Consider the following 20104-nt stretch of genomic DNA (forward strand, 5'->3'; position numbering starts at 1 on the left):
CTCTGGCTCCATCTCAGTCTCACAGGGCTGCTGTTCTCAGGAGAGAAGCAGCAGTCTGTGATGGGGGTCTCTGCTTACTTTCTTACTCATGCTCATTTTTGGCAAGTTTCTCACTCACTGTCTCCTTCTCTGCCATCCAGGATGAGCAGAAGCTTGTCCACAACCCTATTACAACCCTGCTGACCTTCAAAGATCTCACAAAGTAGCTGTGGGCCACCACTAGCTATCTGGGCCCTTTATCTTATGGTTCCATTGGCCTTTGTGCTGACAGCAAGCATCTTCTGCAAGGACTCTGATCCCAGAACTTGAGGAGGTTATGTATAAACTCTCTTGGACCAGCTATTGGATCCTGATCTGTGGGCCACTAATTCTCCATTCCAGGTGGTATTGAAATTATCTAGCCTGCCTTACTAAAGGTGTTATCCTATAAAAGGTGACTTTAATGCCTCCCAACAGGGCACCTGTGCCCCAGTGCCTGGTTTACCTGTTGTTACAGATAAGGCAACTCACCAGGCCTCCAGCAGGTATTAATGTGAACTGGGCCAACAGTACATTTCTCACACCAGCATTGATGAGTTGAAGTTCAAGGTTGTGAAGGGTAGTGCCCGCCACAGTGTAACCCTTTAAAGCTACTTCTTCGTAGTTGGTATTGTGTTTTTGATATATGCCTTATTTCAAGCTTATTTGTTTATCATATAGAGGCAAAGAGAGTAGAAATTAAAACCAGACAGACCCGGATTCAGAGCATGGCTCTTCCTCTGTTTGTGTGTCTCTGGGGCAAGCTACCCAACATCTCCAAACCTGCATGGCCTCATCTAAAAAACAGAAGTAATGATAATCAATAGATTATTATTGCTAGTAAGAGAAATAAATGAGATTATGCCTGTAAAGCCCTAGTATAAAATATGGTATATGGCACAGAGTGAGGGTTCATGAAATATTAACTACGATTTGTATTATTTACATTATTACAGTCCAATACTGGTGTGTGTGTGTGTGTGTGTGTGTGCATTCGTTAGTTAACTTCCCCAAGTTGAATTCTTTCCTGTAAAACGTAAATTCCTACCACATGGTGTTAAGGAAGTTGCATGGGTGGACGGTGATGTATGGGAGACAGGTGACCCAGACCCTGGATGAACTAGTTAGTGGAGGCTACTGTGGATGGAAATATCTGCTCAAGAAAAAGGGGGGGGGGACCGCAAATCTTTCCCTTAGAGTGAGCAGGGAGGAGAAGGTCACTAGATAACGCCGCCGTGGGGAAGCCCAGCTGGGCAGCAGACAGGTGTAAACGCGGAGGCTTGCCCGCATCCTGCACTAGAATGGGGGCCACCAAGCCCTCTGACGCTGAAGAGGCCCCCCAGGAGCGGCAGGGTTACCTCCGCGGCCTCTCCCTTGGGTTGCGCTTCCCGGCGTCACCTCCGCGACCCGCCAGGTCTCCCGGAGCCTGGTTACTAGGCGCGAGAGCGTCCATGGCAACCGCCGGCCGCAGGGTTTCCCTCGGTTCCTCCCGCCGCCCGCCCTTCCTCCCACGGCCAATCGACTCCCAGCGAGCCGGCAGGGGCGGCCGTTGAGTGGTCCGCGGGCGCTGACGTCACAGTCGGGAGGGCGGGGCCGGCGCCCGACGGGTCGGGGGCGCAGCCGCGGAGGGCGGTCGGTGGGGGGCACCCACCCTTCCCGCTCACCGCCCCTTCCCCACCCCTCGCCGGCGGCCGCTGACAGGTGAGTGGTCCGGTCGGCGCCTGCCCGCCGCTGGGACGACCCCGACCGCGTCCCCTTCCCCGGCGAGGCCCCATCGTTTGACCCCAGAATTCGGGGTGAAGCCGTGGAAACCCTGGAGTTCCTCAGTCTGCACCTCCCTGCTCGCACCCCTCAAAGCAGAAACCGTCCAAACCCCCGGGTACCCGCTCCCCAGGCCCCCACCCCATGCCTTCGTAGCTTACATTTCCGACGCTTTTCAAGGAGTGAGAAGTTATTTCTAAATACAGAACGAGCAAAGGGGCGCCTGCCCCCCGGATCCTGTGCTCACTCCCGTGATTTCTTCCACCAGTGAGCAGGGCTTTTGCACGGGGCGCTGTGTCCGGCCTCATCCGCCGGCTTTTCAAGTGCGGCCAAGGGGAGGGGTTCCAACCAAAGAGAATTCCTGACATTCCCATCAAGGCAGGTGTTCTGTTTCCCTCTGACCCTGAAGCTCTTACTTTTTTTTTTTTTTATTTTTTTATTTTTTAGACCAAGGCCCTTTATGTTTCTCCCTGGATGCTTATGATGGTTGTAGATACATATTTTAGAAATGAGTAATATTGGGTGTTTGGTCGCTGTGAATAAAGCAAGTTGTTCCACTCATAGGCAAAGTGTTTCGAGGTTTGTGATAAAATATTCTACTCTTTTTTTTTTAAGATTTTATTTATTGATTCATGAGAGACACAGAGAGAGAGGCAGAGACACAGGCAGAGGGAGAAGCAGGCTTCCTGCCGAGAGCCCGATGCAGGACTTGATCCCAGGACCATGGGATTAGGACCTGAGCCAAAGGCAGATGCTCAACCACGGAGCCACCCAGGAGTCCCTACTCTTTTCTTTTTAAAGTGAAATATTTTGTGCAATAAGTGGAGTGTCCAAGCATCCATCTGCTCACTCAGGCCTCAGTTAAACAAACAAGCTAGCAACGTTTCAGTTGTGGATGACATCTCCTTCCTATGTACCCCTTGGGAATCTCATTCCCCTTTCTTCTTTTCCAGCTGAACTTACCTACCAGAATTCAGTGTTTACTTATATTCTGTATGTTTTTATGCCTTCTCTACTTCTGTATTTGTCCAAAAACAAATATATAGTGTTATCCTTAAAGTTTGTATAATGGCATCATGCTTTACATGCTCTAGGTTGTTTAACTGCTGTGTGATAATGTTTGTGTGAACTTACACAAATGATGTATGCCTACTTCTGTTGATAAACTTTTAGACTGTTTAAAAGTTGTTAGAAATTTTATGTTGAGACTGTCTGAAAATTGTAAGAAATGTTATGTTAATTTAAGAATGTTTAGAAGCATTCTTGTACATTCTTCTACATTCTTGGGTACACACTTGAGTTTCTCTAGGCATATCAAAAAGTTGAATTGGTGAGTCATGGGGAATGTGCTTTTTCAACTTTGCTAGAAACTGCCACATAGATCTCCAAAGTATCTTAATTTTTCTTTCCACTTTCAGTGAAGAGAGTTCCATATTAAATGTTTTTTGGAAGAAATATATTATGTGACTTTTCCTGCATTCTTATTTAATATATGCATAAAAAGAAAATGCTTAAATGTTGAAATCTGCTACAATTTTTAAAGATCTGCTCCTCATTAATGTATGGGGGCAGTGTTTTCTTTCTGCCCCAGTTTGAAACTGTGACTAATTAGGTGGATATAACCAAAGGAGCTAAGGAGGGGGGGGAGTTGTATATGATCATTTCAAGGCTCTTCTGGTCAGTGATGTGAGGCAAGGTATGGAGCAAGTCATTGAAATCTTCTTTCTGTACTTGTCATGTCTTCTGTAGAAAGTGATCCACAGGTTTTTATACCTTAAAATATTTATGATTTTAAAACCTTGCCTAAACATGCTAATAAAATATGTTTATCCAACTTGAGGTCATCTTTTGGATTATAAGTGGAGCTTCCCTGTACCTACAGTCTTTGTGTTATTGATCATATTTTTAGCATGTTAATATTTATAGAAGACAATTATAGCATTTTTTCCCAGTAGGTAAATAACTATTGACTCCACATTAAATAAATATAGCCAAACACTGTATTTGACTTCATTTCTTAAAATGCTTTTTGGTCATGCCTAAAAGTATAATAAAAACAATTGCATAACTTAGGGTATGACTTTTTCCACAGCTATTGTTAGTAATTTTTCCAAAGAATTTGTTCAGTTTGCTTGCAAATAAGAGACATTTATAGATAGCATCAGTTAATGATCTTAGTGTGTGCTGCACGAGCCCTATTCATGTGTGACTCCGAATTTAGAGAATAATTTAAATGTTGTAAAAGGCACATCATCAAAGTAAGCTATGGGCTTTAAAAAAAAAAAACAAAACCTGAGGTATTATTTCCTTAAAAGTGGTAGAATTCATGAACAAATCCATTTAGGCATGAAGTTTTCTTTGAGGAAAGATTTTAAACTCTAGATTCAGCTCTTTTAACTACCATAGGGCTAGTCAGGTGATCAATTTCTTCTTTGGTCAGTTTTGGTTATTTGTGTTTTTAAAGCGTTTTGTGCATTTCATCTCTGTTGCCAAATTTCTTGGCATAATGCCTACTTAGGAAAAAAAAAGTGTGTTTAATTTCCTACTATTTGAGAAGTTTCCAAATATTCTTCTGTATTAGTTCAGTATGGTCAGAGAACATATTCTGTATCATTTCAGTATTTTATGTTTATTGAGAACTTGTATAATGGTCAGCATATGGTTTACTTGGGCGAATATTCTCTGTGTAATTGGAAGTAGTATGTAATCTGCTGTTTAAAAGTATTTTTCTTTCAGTTTTATTGAGATAAACTGACATATAGCACTGTATAAGTTTAAGCTATACAGCATAATGTCTTACATATATTGTGAAATGGGTACCACAATAAGTTTAGTTAACATCTGGCATCTCATATATACAAAATAATCTGCTGTTTTGAGTGATGTATTCTATAGATGTAAATTAGGTACAGTTAGCTATTTTGTTCAAATAGCCTACTTATTAACCAACTTTTTATTTGTTCTAACAATTACCAGGAGAGGAGTGTTGAAATATCTGACTATAGTTGTGAATCTATGTCTCATTTTAGTTCTATTAGTTTTGGCTTTATGAGTTTATTTTTTTATTTTTTATTTTTTTGTCACAGAAAATCCAATTTATTATTGCTAAAGTTAGATTTTGTGGAGGACCAGTGACCACATATTAGCAGTCTCATCAATAAAGTGACTATTATCTATAATCAGAATTTTCAAAAATCTAAAATTATATACATATATAATGTAATACAAATATTTTTTCTATCCTTTAATTTCCAAAGCATGCTAATTCATATCTGACTGATAGTACATAAATATCCTTTCATGATAGGACAGGACATAAACGTTATCCCAGTTACACAAAAACAGATACAAAATAGTGTTATGTGACTTCCTTGTCTGAAATTATAAACTAAGTTTGTGTGCATATATATTTTTAAATCGCTTTATTCCCATTCCATCCTTTTGGCTAAACTTTATTCGTATATTATCTGCCCTTCTGATAGTCCCCTCTCTTATGAAAGGCATTATTATCCAGTCACCCCAGACAAATCTTCTTCTTCACCATCCCCCCACCTTTAGTCATCAAGTGCTAACAAGACATCTTCTTAAATCTTTCTGGAATTAATCTCTTCTCCATTAGAATTCCCTTTTGCAAGTCAGTTTCTTCATAAGTCTGACATGAAAGATTTTAATTGCTCTGCTGAAGTTTTTTCTTCTTTAGTGAATGGTGACAGCTCCTGGTCTGTTTGCTTCATGGTCATAGTCTTATCGACAGTAGCAAAAATGCGGTTCTTAGTTTCTTTCTGCTCTGCAGTAATTGATTAAAGCGTGTATGCAAAGTTTGATATTGAGACTTCATTGCTGACAATTCCTTTAACAGTGTAACTGGATTTTTCTCTGCTGTATCAGGATGATTAGTCTTGATTTCATATTCCAGCCTGTACTGAATGTAATCCAGATCAGAGTCAGTTTTCTGGAACATCAGTTCCAGCTTATTGACCTCTGCCTTCATGTTGAATAGTTGACATTCCTCAGCGGCTTTATGTGTTTAAAATTCTATTAGTGGTTACATAGAAATTGAAGATCACTATATCTCCTTGATTAATCCTTTTCTCCTTATTTCTCTCTTTCCTCATGATAGTATTTATTGTCCTGAAGTCTGCTTAGTTTGTTATTAATATAGGCCCTTCAATATTTACATGGCATATCTTTTTCCATACTTTTAAAAACTTATCTGTGTTTTATATTTAAAATGGATTTTTTTGAGATAGCATATAGTTCAATATTGCTTTATAAAAACCAGCTTAAGAATCTGTGCCTTTTGGGACACCTGGGTGGCTCAGTGATTGAGCGACTGCCTTTGGCTCCTCGGAGCACAATCCTGGAGTCCTGAGATTGAGTCCCACATTGGGCTCCCTACATAGAGCCTGCTTCTCCCTCTGCCTATGTCTCTGCATTTCTCTCATGAATAAATAAATAAAATCTTTTTTTTTAATCTGTGCCTTTTGATTGTTTAAACCATTTATTACAAATATAATTATCAGTGTGATTTGGTTTGTGTCTACTATCTTGCTACTTGCTTCCTCTGTCTTACTTTTGTCTCTTTTCTCTTGGATTAATTATATGTCTTTGTAAGTCTTCTATTTTTTTGTCTCCCCTCTTAGCTGGTTAGCTTTAATTCTTTTTTATTTATTTCTTAGAAAATGTTCCAGGTCAGTGGTTCAAAATATTTTTAATCTTAGGATCCCTTTGTAGTCAAATAACCTCATATTGAGGATCTCAAGGAGCTTTAGTTTATGTGAATTGCATCTATTGATATTATTATATTAGCAATTAAAATTGAACAGTTAAAATATTAAGTCTTTTAAATATAAGCATTGCAACCCATTATATAGTAACATAAGTCAAAAAAAATTTTAAAGATCTTATTTATTTATTCATGAAAGACACAGAAAGAGAGGCAGATACACAGGCAGAGAGAGAAGCAGGCTCCATGTAGGGAACCTGATGTGGGACTTGATCCCAGGACTCCAGGATCATGCCCTGGGCCAAAGGCCCTGGCTCAACTGCTGAGCCACCCAGGCATCCCACTCAAATGCTTTATTAAAAAGCTATATTTCTGAAACAAAGAATATCTAGTGAGAAGATGAGCATTATTTTACATACATGGTAAAGTTCTTTGATTTCTGTCTTAGCAGCTGGGTTCTCCTATATACTGTATTTAGTCTGTTGTGATCACATATCATGTGACTCTGGAAAACTCCCTTGTTAATTTGTGAGAGAATGAGAGTGAAGAGGGAAAACAGCACCTGGGCATTTACTATGAAAATAATTTTGACCTTGTCAGCCCTGAGAAGGTTTTAGGCAAGTCCCTGGTTTATGGGTGATGTCTTGAGAACTGATGCTCTCAAGTTTGCAATATGCATTTTATACTTATTGCAGTATATGTTTAAATAACATTATTTCATTTTAGTTATGACCCTTAGAATAATACATTTCCATTTCGGCTCTCCTTTATTGGTGCTATTATGACCATATAATTTACTTCTCTTTTTATTATAAACTCCACGATATATTTTTTTTATTATGTCACTTTACACAGCCATCCTTTAAAGAAATTTAAAAGTTAGAGAAGAATATTTTTTATACTTGCCATTACTGGCAGTTTATTTCTTTGTGTAAATCCAAGTCTCCATCTGGTATGATTTCCTTTTGCTTGAAGAATTTCCTTTTAAGAATTCTTTTAGTGTAGTTCTGCTGAAGGTTAATAATCTTGGCTTTATTTCTATGAAAAAATTTTATTCCACCTTCATCTTTGAAGGATCTTTTCACTGGATATAGAGTTCTAGCCACTTTTTTCTAGCCATTTAAAGATGTTTGTCTTTGGCTTGGATAGTTTTTGACAAGAATTCTGCACTAATTCTTATTTTTGCTCCTTTCTATATGTAACATGTCTTTTTGCTCTAAGTTTTTCTCTTTATTTTATTCTCTGATTTTCAGCAATTTGATTATGATGATCCTTGAGGTGATGGGGTGGTGGTGATAGTGATGGTAGTAATTTTTGCATGCATGCGTGAATGGGTGTGGGCTTATCCTCTTGGAGTATTTGGAGTTTCTTAGACCTAGAAATTTATAGTTTTCATCAAATTTGGCAAATATGGAGCCGTTATTTCTTCAAATATTTTTGTCTTCCTCCTTTTTCTATATGACTCTGCATATATGATGTTAGATTACTTGATATTTGCCTGTGTTACTGAGGATTTTCTCTCTCTCTCTTTTTTTTTTTTTTTTCATTTAAAGAAAGTCTGTGCTTTGGTTTGGTTAGATTTGAACTCACTAATCTGTATTTCTCCAGTGTCTACTCTGCTGTTAATCTCATACATTGAAATTGTTCAAGTATAAACTGTATGAGTATATATTGTATGTTTTATTCCTAAAGTTATGCGTGGTTCTTTTTTAAAAATTATGTTCTTGTTTTATGTTCATTTTACTCTTGTTTTCCTTTAAATACTTGTACATTGTTTGTTTGTTCTATCAAATCTTTCCTGTTGCCTGATTTTTTCCCTAATTATGTGTCACATTTTTTTCTGCTGCTTGGCATGTTTGATAATTTTAATTGAATGCTGGACATTGTGATATATATTTGAATGTCTTGATGTTGTCAGGCAATTAAATTAGTTGTGGATTAATTTGATCTCTCTGAGACCTATTTTTAAAGCTTTGCTGGAATGAATTTTTAGTATTTTTACTCCAGAGATAGATCAGCCTTGTCTCTAGTGTGTGACTCCTTTGAGGTCTCCATGGAATGCTCCAAGTGATCACCTCCACTCTGACTGGCCTGAGTTCAAAATATCTCTCCACCTTCTGTGAGCTCTAGAAATTGTTCAGCTGACAACCCAGCCATCATTCTTTGCCAAAGTTCATACAGCGTTCCTTCATGTATGTGCAACCTATTGCTCAGCAAAGACACAAATGGGCCCCTTATATAGGAAGCTCTTTTTCTACATAGCTTGCTTTATTCTGGAATCCTGCTTCACAATTTCCAGCTGTCTCAGCTTCCCGAAATTCTGATCTCTTCAACTCACAAAGTTGCCAGGATCTGCTCACTTTTCATCTGGTTTTCCTGTAATCTGGAAATTGCCTCCAGGAAGAATGCCAGGACAATCAGAAGGCTTGCCTTATTTGTTTCTCTTTTCTCAGGGATCAGAGTCTTGTGCTGTCCATTGTTCAAAACAGGTATATCATATATTTTGTCTAGTTTTTTAGATGTAAGAGGCTAAGTCTAGTTTTTATTACTCTATCATGATTGGAGTCAGAAGTCTATTTTGAAATTTTAGGTCTTTCTTAGGACATGACATTCTCAGTTTCCTTGACCAATAATGACCGAAATATAAGATGTTGCACACCATTGTCTTTTAATCAGTCTTCTTGAATGACTTGCAAGATGGCTAACTGGAGCTGGAACTGCCATTGTGTAACTGTGTGAGAACATGTGTCTTGCGTAAAATATTGTCTCCATGTGAAACTTACTGCCACACACAAGGATCTCTACATCTGTGTACTTTAAACAATGGAGATTTATGCTTCAGATTCCAGATTTAAAATTATATCGCATCCCTAATTAAAAAATATATCACTAGAAACTTTTGTTGAATTAAAAAATATATCACTGGAAACTATATTGAATTAGTCAATCCGTATGTCTCCTCTGGCTTCTGAACCTCTGCATTTCACAAATCACCACTCATAGTATATGACTCATGGCTTAACAAACATGGGTTTAGATGCCTCAAGACTTCAACATAATAGGTTTTGGGTAAACATATGTGGTAATTCTACACTTGGAATTCCTTGGTTGAAGGACCAAGTAAGTGTGTTGCTAGCTATTATTGTCAAGAATTAAGAAAATCCAACTAAGAGTCATTCAATACCCACATGAAACTTCTTTATGAAAGAAAAGTGACAAGATTATGTCTAGATTTGACTGGAGAAAAGGTTAGAACTGAAAGTAGCCATGAAGACCCTAAGGTCTCAAGTTGCTTTGAATTTGCTTTTTTTGAAAAACAGTGTTTAATTTTCAAACTGAAGTGAAGAACTGCAAGGGGTTATTAAGGTTTCCTTTTGACCATCATACTCCTAGGCTTGGCCAGTACAAGTATTTGGGGACTGAGGGAAGGAAGAATTAGGAGAAGGTCGGGGAGTTAGGACTGTGTGGGCCACCACCATGGCAGTGGGCAGTTGTTTCACCACATGTGGAATGAGTGTGTTTCAATTTGACCACAATTCTACAAATAGATTATTTTGTGGTTTGGGGACCAAAGGCCTCAAGACATAGCTATTTGAATAATCATTGAATGATTTTTTTCTGATATGTTTATATCTGATTTATTTTTCCTTTTCAGTAAATGGGTCCATAAGCACTAACCCCCAAACAGAATGATATTTAGATACTGAAAAGTATACCATAGACTGTGGCATCTTGACTTTCCTAGCTAATAATGACCAAAAGTTCCAGACAATAGAATATTTTTCAACCAAAGAAAAGAATATTATTATTATTATTATTCAAAATAATAAAGTGGATCTATATGTTCTAACAGGGGAAGAGGTCAGAAATATATATTTTAAAATATATGTATTCTAAATGATACATATAATCATTAAGATAATTCAGTATTTATATTTAAAAAGGTCTTCATATGTATAAATGGTATATAAGTAGGTGCATTTTTAAGATAGTTTTAAAAACAATACATATGTTGGTATATGAATTGGAAAAAATCTAGAAAGAAACAACTAGAATCAATTATTCACTGGAGATCACTTTGGGGGAGGGATGGATATTTATCTTTTATTTTATATACTCTTTTGGATTAGTAGTTTAAAAAGCTCACTTTTAATGGACATTTGTTTTAAGCCCAGAATGATGATAAGCATTCCAAATACTTAGCATTGTCTTACTTAGCCCTAACAACTGCCCTAGAATGTCTATATTGAAGGTGCCTAGAGGTGACAAGTTGCCAAGAAAAGGGAGCCAGGTATTTGCCTGGAGCTATGTTTGCATACCAAGCACACTATTGTTATTATCCAGGTTTTGTGCTCATTTAGGATGACTTGGTAGAGGAAATGCTGCCAAGTAACACTTTGCTGTTAATACCTCTCATAAGAATCCAGAGAAGTAAGTAGTAGTATTATTCTTAATTTAGAGATGGTAAACTGAGGAACAGATAGTTTAAATAATTGGTCAATGCCTCACAGCTAGTAAATAGCAGATTTGAGTCCCTGTTAAAATGCATACTTTAGTCTCTTAATTTAGATTTGCTACAGGATAATAATAACTTAAATTTAAAAAATTTCAGAAATTCAAATGGCCAACCTAAAGAATGTAATTTTTAGTATATTCTAGAAACAAAGATAGAAAAAAAATTTTTTTGGAATATATTAGCACTGGTAAAAGTGGATATCAAATTAAGACAAATATTTAACATGTTAGGGAATGCTGCTACTAAAAATAAGTCAAATGTGGTGTTTATTTGTAAATTTTCACCTAAGATTAATTTATGTGACTGTCTGTTTTTACATCCCCTCCCCTCCTTTTAAACAGGAGAGATTTACAATAGTGTTTGAGCATCATGGAGCCTTTAGGTTCTACGTTAACGGCAACTTATGCCCACCCTAGACCAACACCAACCAACTTCCTACCAGCCATCAGTACTGTGGCATCAAGCTACAGGGACCGCTTCCCCCACTACAATTTAACCCATACCTTGAGCCTTCCTTGGAGACCAAGCACATACTACAAAGTAGCATCCAACTTACCAACCTTGGGCCCATACTGCACCAGATCTCAGAAGGTGTGCGAGAGCACCATGCTTCCCTTTGTTTCTAATAGAACCACTCTCTTCACAAGGTATACTCCTGATGATTGGTACAGGTCCAATTTAACCAACTATCACGAATCCAACACTTCCCGACATAATTCAGAGAGACTAAGGGTAGATACATCTCGCCTGATTCAAGACAAATATCAGCAAACAAGAAAAACCCAGGCAGACTCCACCCAAAATTTGGGAGAACGAGTCAATGACATAGGATTTTGGAAATCTGAAATCAATCATGAGTTGGATGCGATGATTGGAGAAACGAATGAACTCACTGATGTTAAGAAAAAATTGGAGAGGGCTTTGATGGAAACAGAAGCCCCTCTTCAGGTAAATATAAGAACTTTGATAAAAGACACTACATATTTGTATGATTATAATCTACTGGTCAAATTACTGTGGTTATTATCTGTTGAAATATATTTTGCTTTACCTGTAGAAGCCAACCTCCTATCAATACATCTGTTAACTACTTTCAAAAACCATGACCAGTTTTGCACATCCTGCAGAACAACTCTTTAAGTAGAAAGAATTCTGAATGCAAAGCAAAGGAGGTTAATTAGAGAGACACCCTTAGGACCCACAGTGTTTATGGTGAGAATGCCATCTTCCCATCTACTAAATAGGCTTCCTGGTCATTGCTTTCCCTGGATATCATATATAATATTTGAGAGAAAAAAGTACTATTATTTTAATCGGTGTCATGAAATGCCTCCTGTTAATGTGTTACAATTCCTTTTTGGGGCATAGTGAAATTATCAGTGAGACCATCTTAGGAGATGGAGTGAATTTGGTAATAGAGAAATGAGCCTGAGGTTAAGCCATTTGTAGTGGTCATGGAGGCAGCATTTTAGTTTGTTGCTAGCCTCTGGCTACCCCTCACCGTTCGAGGGTGTGATGGAGGAGGGGGTCTCCAACCCCATTCTACCCACCACCATTGAAAGAAGACATTCTATATTTGAAGACACGCAAGTTACAGAAATTATTTCAGAAGCTGTATAAAATTGAAGCAAACAGCAGTTTTCTTCACGTTTATACGACTTCCCATATGATAAGCATTTGCAGTATGTCTTTATTATGACTTCAATGACAGAAAAATTTAGAGAACTAAGGAGTTAGAGGTCTAGTGGGTTGAAAAGTTTGTTGGAGACCCCTGTACATTGTTACTTCTTATTGTGCACCCCCACCTTGTCCCCCCCAACAGACACAAGCATACAGAAATAAGCACAATCACCAGAAATCCTGAGCAAGGGTGCTAGTACATAAATGAGACCTTTTTACACTAACGTCAAGAAATACTTTTGAGGATTGGAAGCCTTTCCATAACTTCTTCATGCTTTGGCTCATATTGAGGATTCCTGGTCTATTCTGCACCCCACCTTACCCACCCCACTTTAGAGTATCCTTAAAATGATAGCCACTTACCTGAATTTCCAGAGGACATCTAATTTCTTCCTTTTAATACTCCTTTCAGTGAGATGGTTCTAATTTGTATTTTTTCCTACAATTCTTGTCCAAATGTTCCTATGTGTTCAAACATTTACTATCAGCACAGTGCTAGAAGGTTCTGATTAAAATTAGAATTAGTCACATAAACAGATACATCTTAAGGGGAAAATCCAGATGATCGACTAATATAAGACAAAAGAGTTAAAATTCCCTAATAAAAATGAAAATTAAATCAATGAAGTATCCATCTTTGGCCTATCATATTTGCAACAGTGGAAACTGATGACTTCTGGAGTTGGCTGAAGTGCAGCAGGTGGATACTTTTCTATGTTGCTGGTAAGATTAGTAGAATCCTACTAGAAGGTGGGTTAGTAGAAACTTAAAAAAAGCAGTTTAGTAATATACATGGAAACAGTGTTCCCCTCAACCCATTAATTCATCTTCTAGTAAATGTGAATTTTACTTTTAAAACAATATGTATCCACTCAAAGATTGTGTTCAACATTTTGATGTCAGATTACAGTTGTACATACTACTATATTTTGTGCTGAAAAGGTTAACATTATGCAGTTATTACAGGTCACAAAATAGTCTTTGAAAAAGTATTTTAACATTTATGTAATGTTCTTTCAATAATTTATTATTAGCAATCCAAGCTGTTTTCCACTAGAGTCATTAGCATACTTTGTTTCAAAGAATATTTTATGACCAGGGCCTACTATTTAATGTCAATCCTAAAAAGCATAATATAAAATTCTAAGGACATTATAATCTGTTTTGTTATTAACAACAACAACAAAAAAACAGTGATAGGAATATGGTTAAATCATTTTCTACTTTTCTATATTTTTTTTCCTTAATGGATAAGACACATTATTTGGAAAACAATAAATGGGACTTCAAAAATAATCACTTGGATTTTTGGCTACACAAATATTTTGGTATCTTTAAAGATAATAATTTGTTTCTTTCTCACTCTTCAGTAGAAAACATTTGGAAGTAATATCTTGAAAACTATGTTTCAGATTATTATTTCTATAGAAGGAATTAATGTTTAAGGAATTTTGTCAGATGCTGATGTGTAAGAATGAAGTAGATGCCATATGCTTGATTTTGTCACCTTTCCAAATTAGAATTCTTTTTCCAAACTACTTTGAAGAGTGAACTCTGTCCTTTTAACTAGCAATAGGGATTTACTTAGTTGTCATGGTGGGTCTTCTGCTAAATTTCCAACAAAATGGCTTGAAAAGTTGGTATTGGGAATATCTATTGACTTGTTTTAGAAACAGGTCCTAAGAGCTGCTTCCTGATCACTGATTTTGGTTACTTTCTATTAGTGCTTTCCATTTTTTGTGTATCTGTAGGTAGCCCGAGAATGTCTATTTCATCGAGAGAAGAGAATGGGGATCGATCTAGTTCACGATGAAGTGGAAGCTGAACTGCTGACGGTTAGTATGGTCAATAACAAAAAATGTCATTGCGAACACCGGCTTAATGTATACAAACAAACAAAAATTATGTTATATGAAGCCATTTATAAGTAAGAAGTTATAGTGTCAAATATTTATATCATTTGGAAAAGATTTTTTGGGGGGAGGGTTATAAAAGTAATGGATGTTTATTGAGAGAATTCAAAAGATACAGAATAGGACAAAGAAAGATAAAAATTGCCTGAAGCTCAGTTGGACAGAAATCACGGTTAATTTAGGAGAATTTCAGTTTATTCAGAGAACTTCAGGAAATTTTTTTATTAGCCATACTTAGACACCATGCAACTTAAAAACACACAAACATGTCTTCAAGATTAGAATTACACTGTATATATAATTTGACTAGTGTTTTTTTTTTTTTTTTTTTGGCTAGGTGAATGCTTAATGATGTTTATTCTTAAATGTTGTAGGGAAGGCAACGCCAATCTTTTTTTTCCATTTATTCATTTCTTTTTTTTCATTTGTTTTTACTGAAGTTCGATTTGCCAACATATAGTATGACACCCAGTGCTCATCCCATCAAATGCCCTCCTCAGTGCCCATCACGCAGTTACCCCAACCCCCCGCCCATCTCCCCTTCCACAACCTTTTGTCTGTTTCCCAGAATTAGGAGCTTTCATGGTTTGTGTCTCTCTCTAATTTTTCCCATTAAGTTCCCCTCCTTTCCCCTATAATCCCTTTCTCTATTTCTTTTCTTCCCTATATGAGTGAAACCATATGATGATTGTCTTTCTCTGATTGACCTAACTTCACTCAGCATAATACTCTCCAGTTCCATCCATTATTGAAGCAAATGGTGGGTATTTGTCCTTTCTAATGGCTGAGGAATATTCCATTGTATGTATAGACCACATCTTCTCTACTCATCTGTCGAAGGACATCATGGCTCCTTCCACAGTTTGGCGATTGTACCATTCTTTCTAAAGATGTAATTTTTCTAGAGCAGTTTTAAGGACACCGCAAAATTGAGGGAAAGGCATAGACATTTCCCATATAACCTCTGCACCCACGTAGGCACAGTATCCCCCATTACCAACATCCCTGACCAGAGTGGTACATTTGTGACCATTGATGAATCTACATTAGTATATCATTGTCATCCAAAGTCTGGTATACCCCTAGCATTCACTCTTGATACAGATTCTATGGGTTTGGATAAAGATATAATGACATACTCATCATTGTAGTGTACAGAGAATTTTCACTTCCTTAACAATCTTTTGTGCTTAACCTATTCATCCTTTCCCTCTAAAAGTGCTTTATTCATTTAAGAATTGCATTGGGGTAATTTTCCTATAGCATTAGATATACTTTCATATGCATATGTATGATATGCATGATTTTAATGGTTACACTGTGTTCCACAATGTGAAGGTGCTATCATTAAAAAAACAAACAGACAAAACAAAACAAAAAAAAACCTCTCTTTTTTGAGTAGTTAGGTTTGTTTCCCTATAACAGTCCCCCTTCTGTTTTTTTGCTATCTTAATAACACAGCTGTGTACAAAAATATTCTTTTTTTTAATTTATTTATGATAGTCACACACACAGAGAGAGAGAGAGAGGCAGAGACACAGGCAGAGGGAGAAGCAGGCTCCATGCACCGGGAGCCTGATGTGGGACTCGATCCCGGGTCTCCAGGATCGCGCCCTGGGCCAAAGGCAGGCACCAAACCGCTGCGCCACCCAGGGATCCCCCCAAAAATATTCTTATTGATAACTCTATGTATTTCTGATTATTTCCTAAGAATACATTTCAAGAAATGTAATTGATGTGCCAAAGGCATATGCATTTGGGAAATTTTCCTATATAGCCAAATTGTCATCCAGAAGCAGATAGTTATATGTGCACTACTGTGCTGATTCTCCTGCTAGGGTCTCTTCCACCTCCACCAATTAAATGTGATTTAGTTCTAAGTTCTCTTGCCTTCACTTCCCAGACTTAATCCCATGAGATCTATGCCATTCCTTAAGATTTCAGCCACTGAAAAAAGCCTCGGCTCTTCCTAATGTCTTTTTCAGGCCAGACACCCTATTATGCATTAGTTCTGTGTCCCTAAGTCCCTGTCAAATGTGTTTATGTTGGTAACCCTGCTACCTGTCTCCCTTTTTTTGGTTAATACTCATGAAGCCTACAAGTATACATTTCTTCTACCCTGATTCCTTCTGCCTTCCCCTTCCTACTGATGGTACCAAGGTTCTCCAGTCACTTGAAGCATGGCTTGCTGACTCTCTTCACCCTTTGTAATCAGTTTCCAGCTCCTTAAATTGTTCTTCCCCTTTGTACTCCATTCTCTCCTCCCATTGCTCAAAACCATCTTTTCCTCCATTAGAGCTGGTGAATGCAAAATCCCCAAATATCCTCTCTTCACTTGAATCTGTACTACCATGATCACCAGTGGTTCCATCCGCTAAAATCTCTTCCTTGACTCCCTAATTTCTATGGCTTTCCATTGTCTGGCTCTCAGTCCTTCTCAGTCCCGTTTCCTACTCGTTTTGCTGAATTTCTGCTGCAAGAAATCAATACATGATCCCTGAACCAGCTTTGCTGGGTTCTGCCTGTTTGCCTTTCTGTGATTGGTCGGTCCTTGGTTAAAAAAAAAAAAAAAAAAGAATCCTTGGTTTGAAAGTAAATATGATGAGCTAGCAATCTGGTCATCAGTAATATTACCTTCACAAGTCACCAGGGTCCATTTTAACATTGCATTAAATTATATTTTAGTGACCTACTGCATTATGGATGATAAGCAGGAGTTTTTTTCTTTGCTCTTTGCTTTCCTCTTCTGCCTGATTCTTCAAAAGACATATGAGTGGAAACAATAAATTCAGGAAAGTTTTGGCCACTACAAAAAAGCTATGCAATCTCTTTTGTAAAAGCCACAGTGCCTATTGCTGCACATGAGTGAATAAGAGTAAGATATCTTGGATCAAGTAGCTTTATGGGAATAGGTCCACGTTCTGCTGTTTCTTCCTTTCCTGCCTCTGATGAATCTCCCATCTTGAAATGATCTGTCATCTACTTTGTCATTAAAAGGGGGAAGTATTTACCAGAAAATATCCCTTGGCCTCTTATTCTTACTGATCCTAGATGTTCTGTGAAGTAAATTATACGTGGTTCTAACAATTTTTAACTTCATCAGAATATCTGTTGGTTATTTACAAGAGGTTTTTTTTTTTTTAACTTTGCCACTTTTAATGTATTATTCTAGCTTTAAAGACTAATTGCCCCTGAAGGTTTTAACAACATCAATAACTGGGTCCTACACCCAGAGATTCTGATTCAAATCTGGAGTGAGGAATAGGCATATGTATTAAAAATATTCCCCAGAAAATTTTAATGAACAGCCAGAACTCAGAACCACTGCTTTAAAACTACAAAATATTATTGATAGGAATTCATTAAGATCTGAGTAAGTAGACATATCATGTGCATGCATTGGAAGACTTAAATAGTGGTAAGGTGGCAATACTCCCCCACAAGGACCATAGATTCAACAGAATCTTCATCAAAACCCCAGCTGACTTCTTTGTAAAAATTGACAAGCTGTCTGTGAAAATCACTGTAAATTCAAGGGATTCAGGACAGCCAAAATAATATTGAAAAAGAAGACAGAGGACCCACACTTCTTGATTTAAAAATTACTACAAAGCTACAATGCATGAGACAATAAAGATAGACATATAGATTTATGGAATAGAATTTGAGAATCCAGAAATAAACCTTCCCTTTCACAATCCATTCACTTTCAACAAGGGTGCCGAGACGATTCAATGGGAAGGGAATACTCTTATCAACAAATGGTGATTGGACAGTTGGGTGTCCATGACCAAAAGACTGACATTGGACTTCTACATCACACCATATATAAAAAAAATGAATAAAAATGGATCAAAGACTTAAATGTAAGAGTTAATTGTAAAACTCTTAGAAGAAAACATAGGCATAAATATTAGTGACATTGGACTAGGCAATCATTTCTTAAAACAGATACCAAAAGCACAAAGCACACACAACGTAAGAAAAAAGAGAAATTGATCATTAAAATGACAAACTTTGATGCGTCAAAGAACATCATCAACAAAGTGAAAAGACAATGCATAGAAAGGAAGAAAATCTTCTGAAATCATATATCTGATAAGGGACTTGTATTTATAGTATGTAAAGAACTCTTAAAACTAAAGCTAAAAAAGAAAACAAACAAACCCAAAAACAAAAACAAAAAAACCCCACCAAATAACCCAACTCAAAATAGTCAAAGGATCTGAACAGGGAGTTCTCCAAAGTGAATATACACATGGCCAATAAGGACAGTAAAGATTGGTCATCAATAGTTCATCAGGGAAAGGCAAATTAAACAACAATGAAATTCCACTTCACACCCTTTAGGATGGCTATACATAAACACAGATAGTAACAAGTGATGGTGAGAATGTGCTAATGGGGCTGTAAAATGATACACCTCCTCTGGAAAATGGTTAAACCCAGAGGTGCCACATGATTCAGTAGGTCCACTCCTATGTATCTGCCCAAAAGGAAAAAAAAGTACATGCCCACACAAGAACTTGTACATGAATGCTCATAGCAGCATTATTTATTCATAACAGCCATTTAGAAACAACGCAAATGTCTGTCAGCTGATGAGTGGTCTCTAAAATGAGGTGTAGCCATGCAATAGAACGTGATTCAGCCCTTAAAAGTGCTGAAACATTCTGCTACATGGATGATCCTTGAAAATTTATGCTAAGTGAAGAATTCAGTCACAAAGACCGCATATTGCAGGATTCCGTTTCTATGAAATGTCCAAATTAGGGAAATCTACAGAGACTGAGAATAGATTAATTATAGCCTAGGAGAAACTGGCTCAGGGGATTAGAAACTGGGGTAACAGTGAAGAAGTGTGTTTTTTCTTTGGAGGGTGATGAGAATGTTCTACAATTGGTTCTATGATGGTTACATAACTGAATATACTAAAAATCATTGCAGTCAAATAGAATATTTTTAATGTACATGAATTATATCTTGATAAATCTATTTTTCAAACAACCACTACTGCTTTAGAGGTTTCATATTTTCTTAGACCAGTAGCAGAGGTTACTTTGTCTCAAAATAACTAAATCTGCAATGAAAGTAATGGTTCGTCAATTGAGGGGTGCCTTGGTCATTGCCAATAATTTCAAGTAATGAGTGTATACTTTGCTTACTCAAAGTAGTGATATTAGCATATCTTTTCTTTTTACCAACACTGGCCTAATTTTTTGGAATAACTAAAAGAAAGAAAGAAAGAAGAAAGAAAGAAAGGAAAGAAAGGAAAGAAAGAAGAAAGGAAGAAAGGAAAGAAGAAAAGAAGTTGCCTTAAAAGCCCTGCTTTTATTTTTTTATTTTTTAAAAGCCCTGCTTTTAAAGAAGGTGGCCATATTGAAATATTTTCTCATGAATTCTGTCAACTTTTACATTCAATCAGTGATATTCACCAAATTCTTACAGAATGGCTTCTCTTGGGGGACTGATTAAGGTACCGTCTTTTTG

General features: G+C 37.1%; 1 protein-coding gene and 1 pseudogene across 1 annotated transcript in view; one reads left to right on the forward strand and one right to left on the reverse strand.

Annotated features, from left to right (window-relative positions):
- Positions 1-1676: 1676 nt before the first annotated feature.
- Positions 1677-20104, forward strand: part of TEKT3 (tektin 3) — a 40050-nt gene continuing 21622 nt past the window's right edge. The window contains exons 1-3 of the mRNA XM_055306699.1: positions 1677-1719; positions 11363-11969; positions 14453-14536. Of these exons, the coding sequence (XP_055162674.1) occupies positions 11391-11969; positions 14453-14536 (663 nt within the window). The 5' untranslated portion in view covers positions 1677-1719; positions 11363-11390. The remainder of the gene's footprint in view (positions 1720-11362; positions 11970-14452; positions 14537-20104) is intronic.
- On the reverse strand, positions 5424-5770 carry LOC129497671 (spindle and kinetochore-associated protein 2-like; annotated as a pseudogene).

Source organism: Nyctereutes procyonoides, unplaced genomic scaffold (assembly GCF_905146905.1).
Source record: "Nyctereutes procyonoides isolate TBG_1078 unplaced genomic scaffold, NYPRO_anot_genome, whole genome shotgun sequence".
In the NCBI taxonomy this organism is placed as follows: Eukaryota; Metazoa; Chordata; class Mammalia; order Carnivora; family Canidae; genus Nyctereutes; species Nyctereutes procyonoides.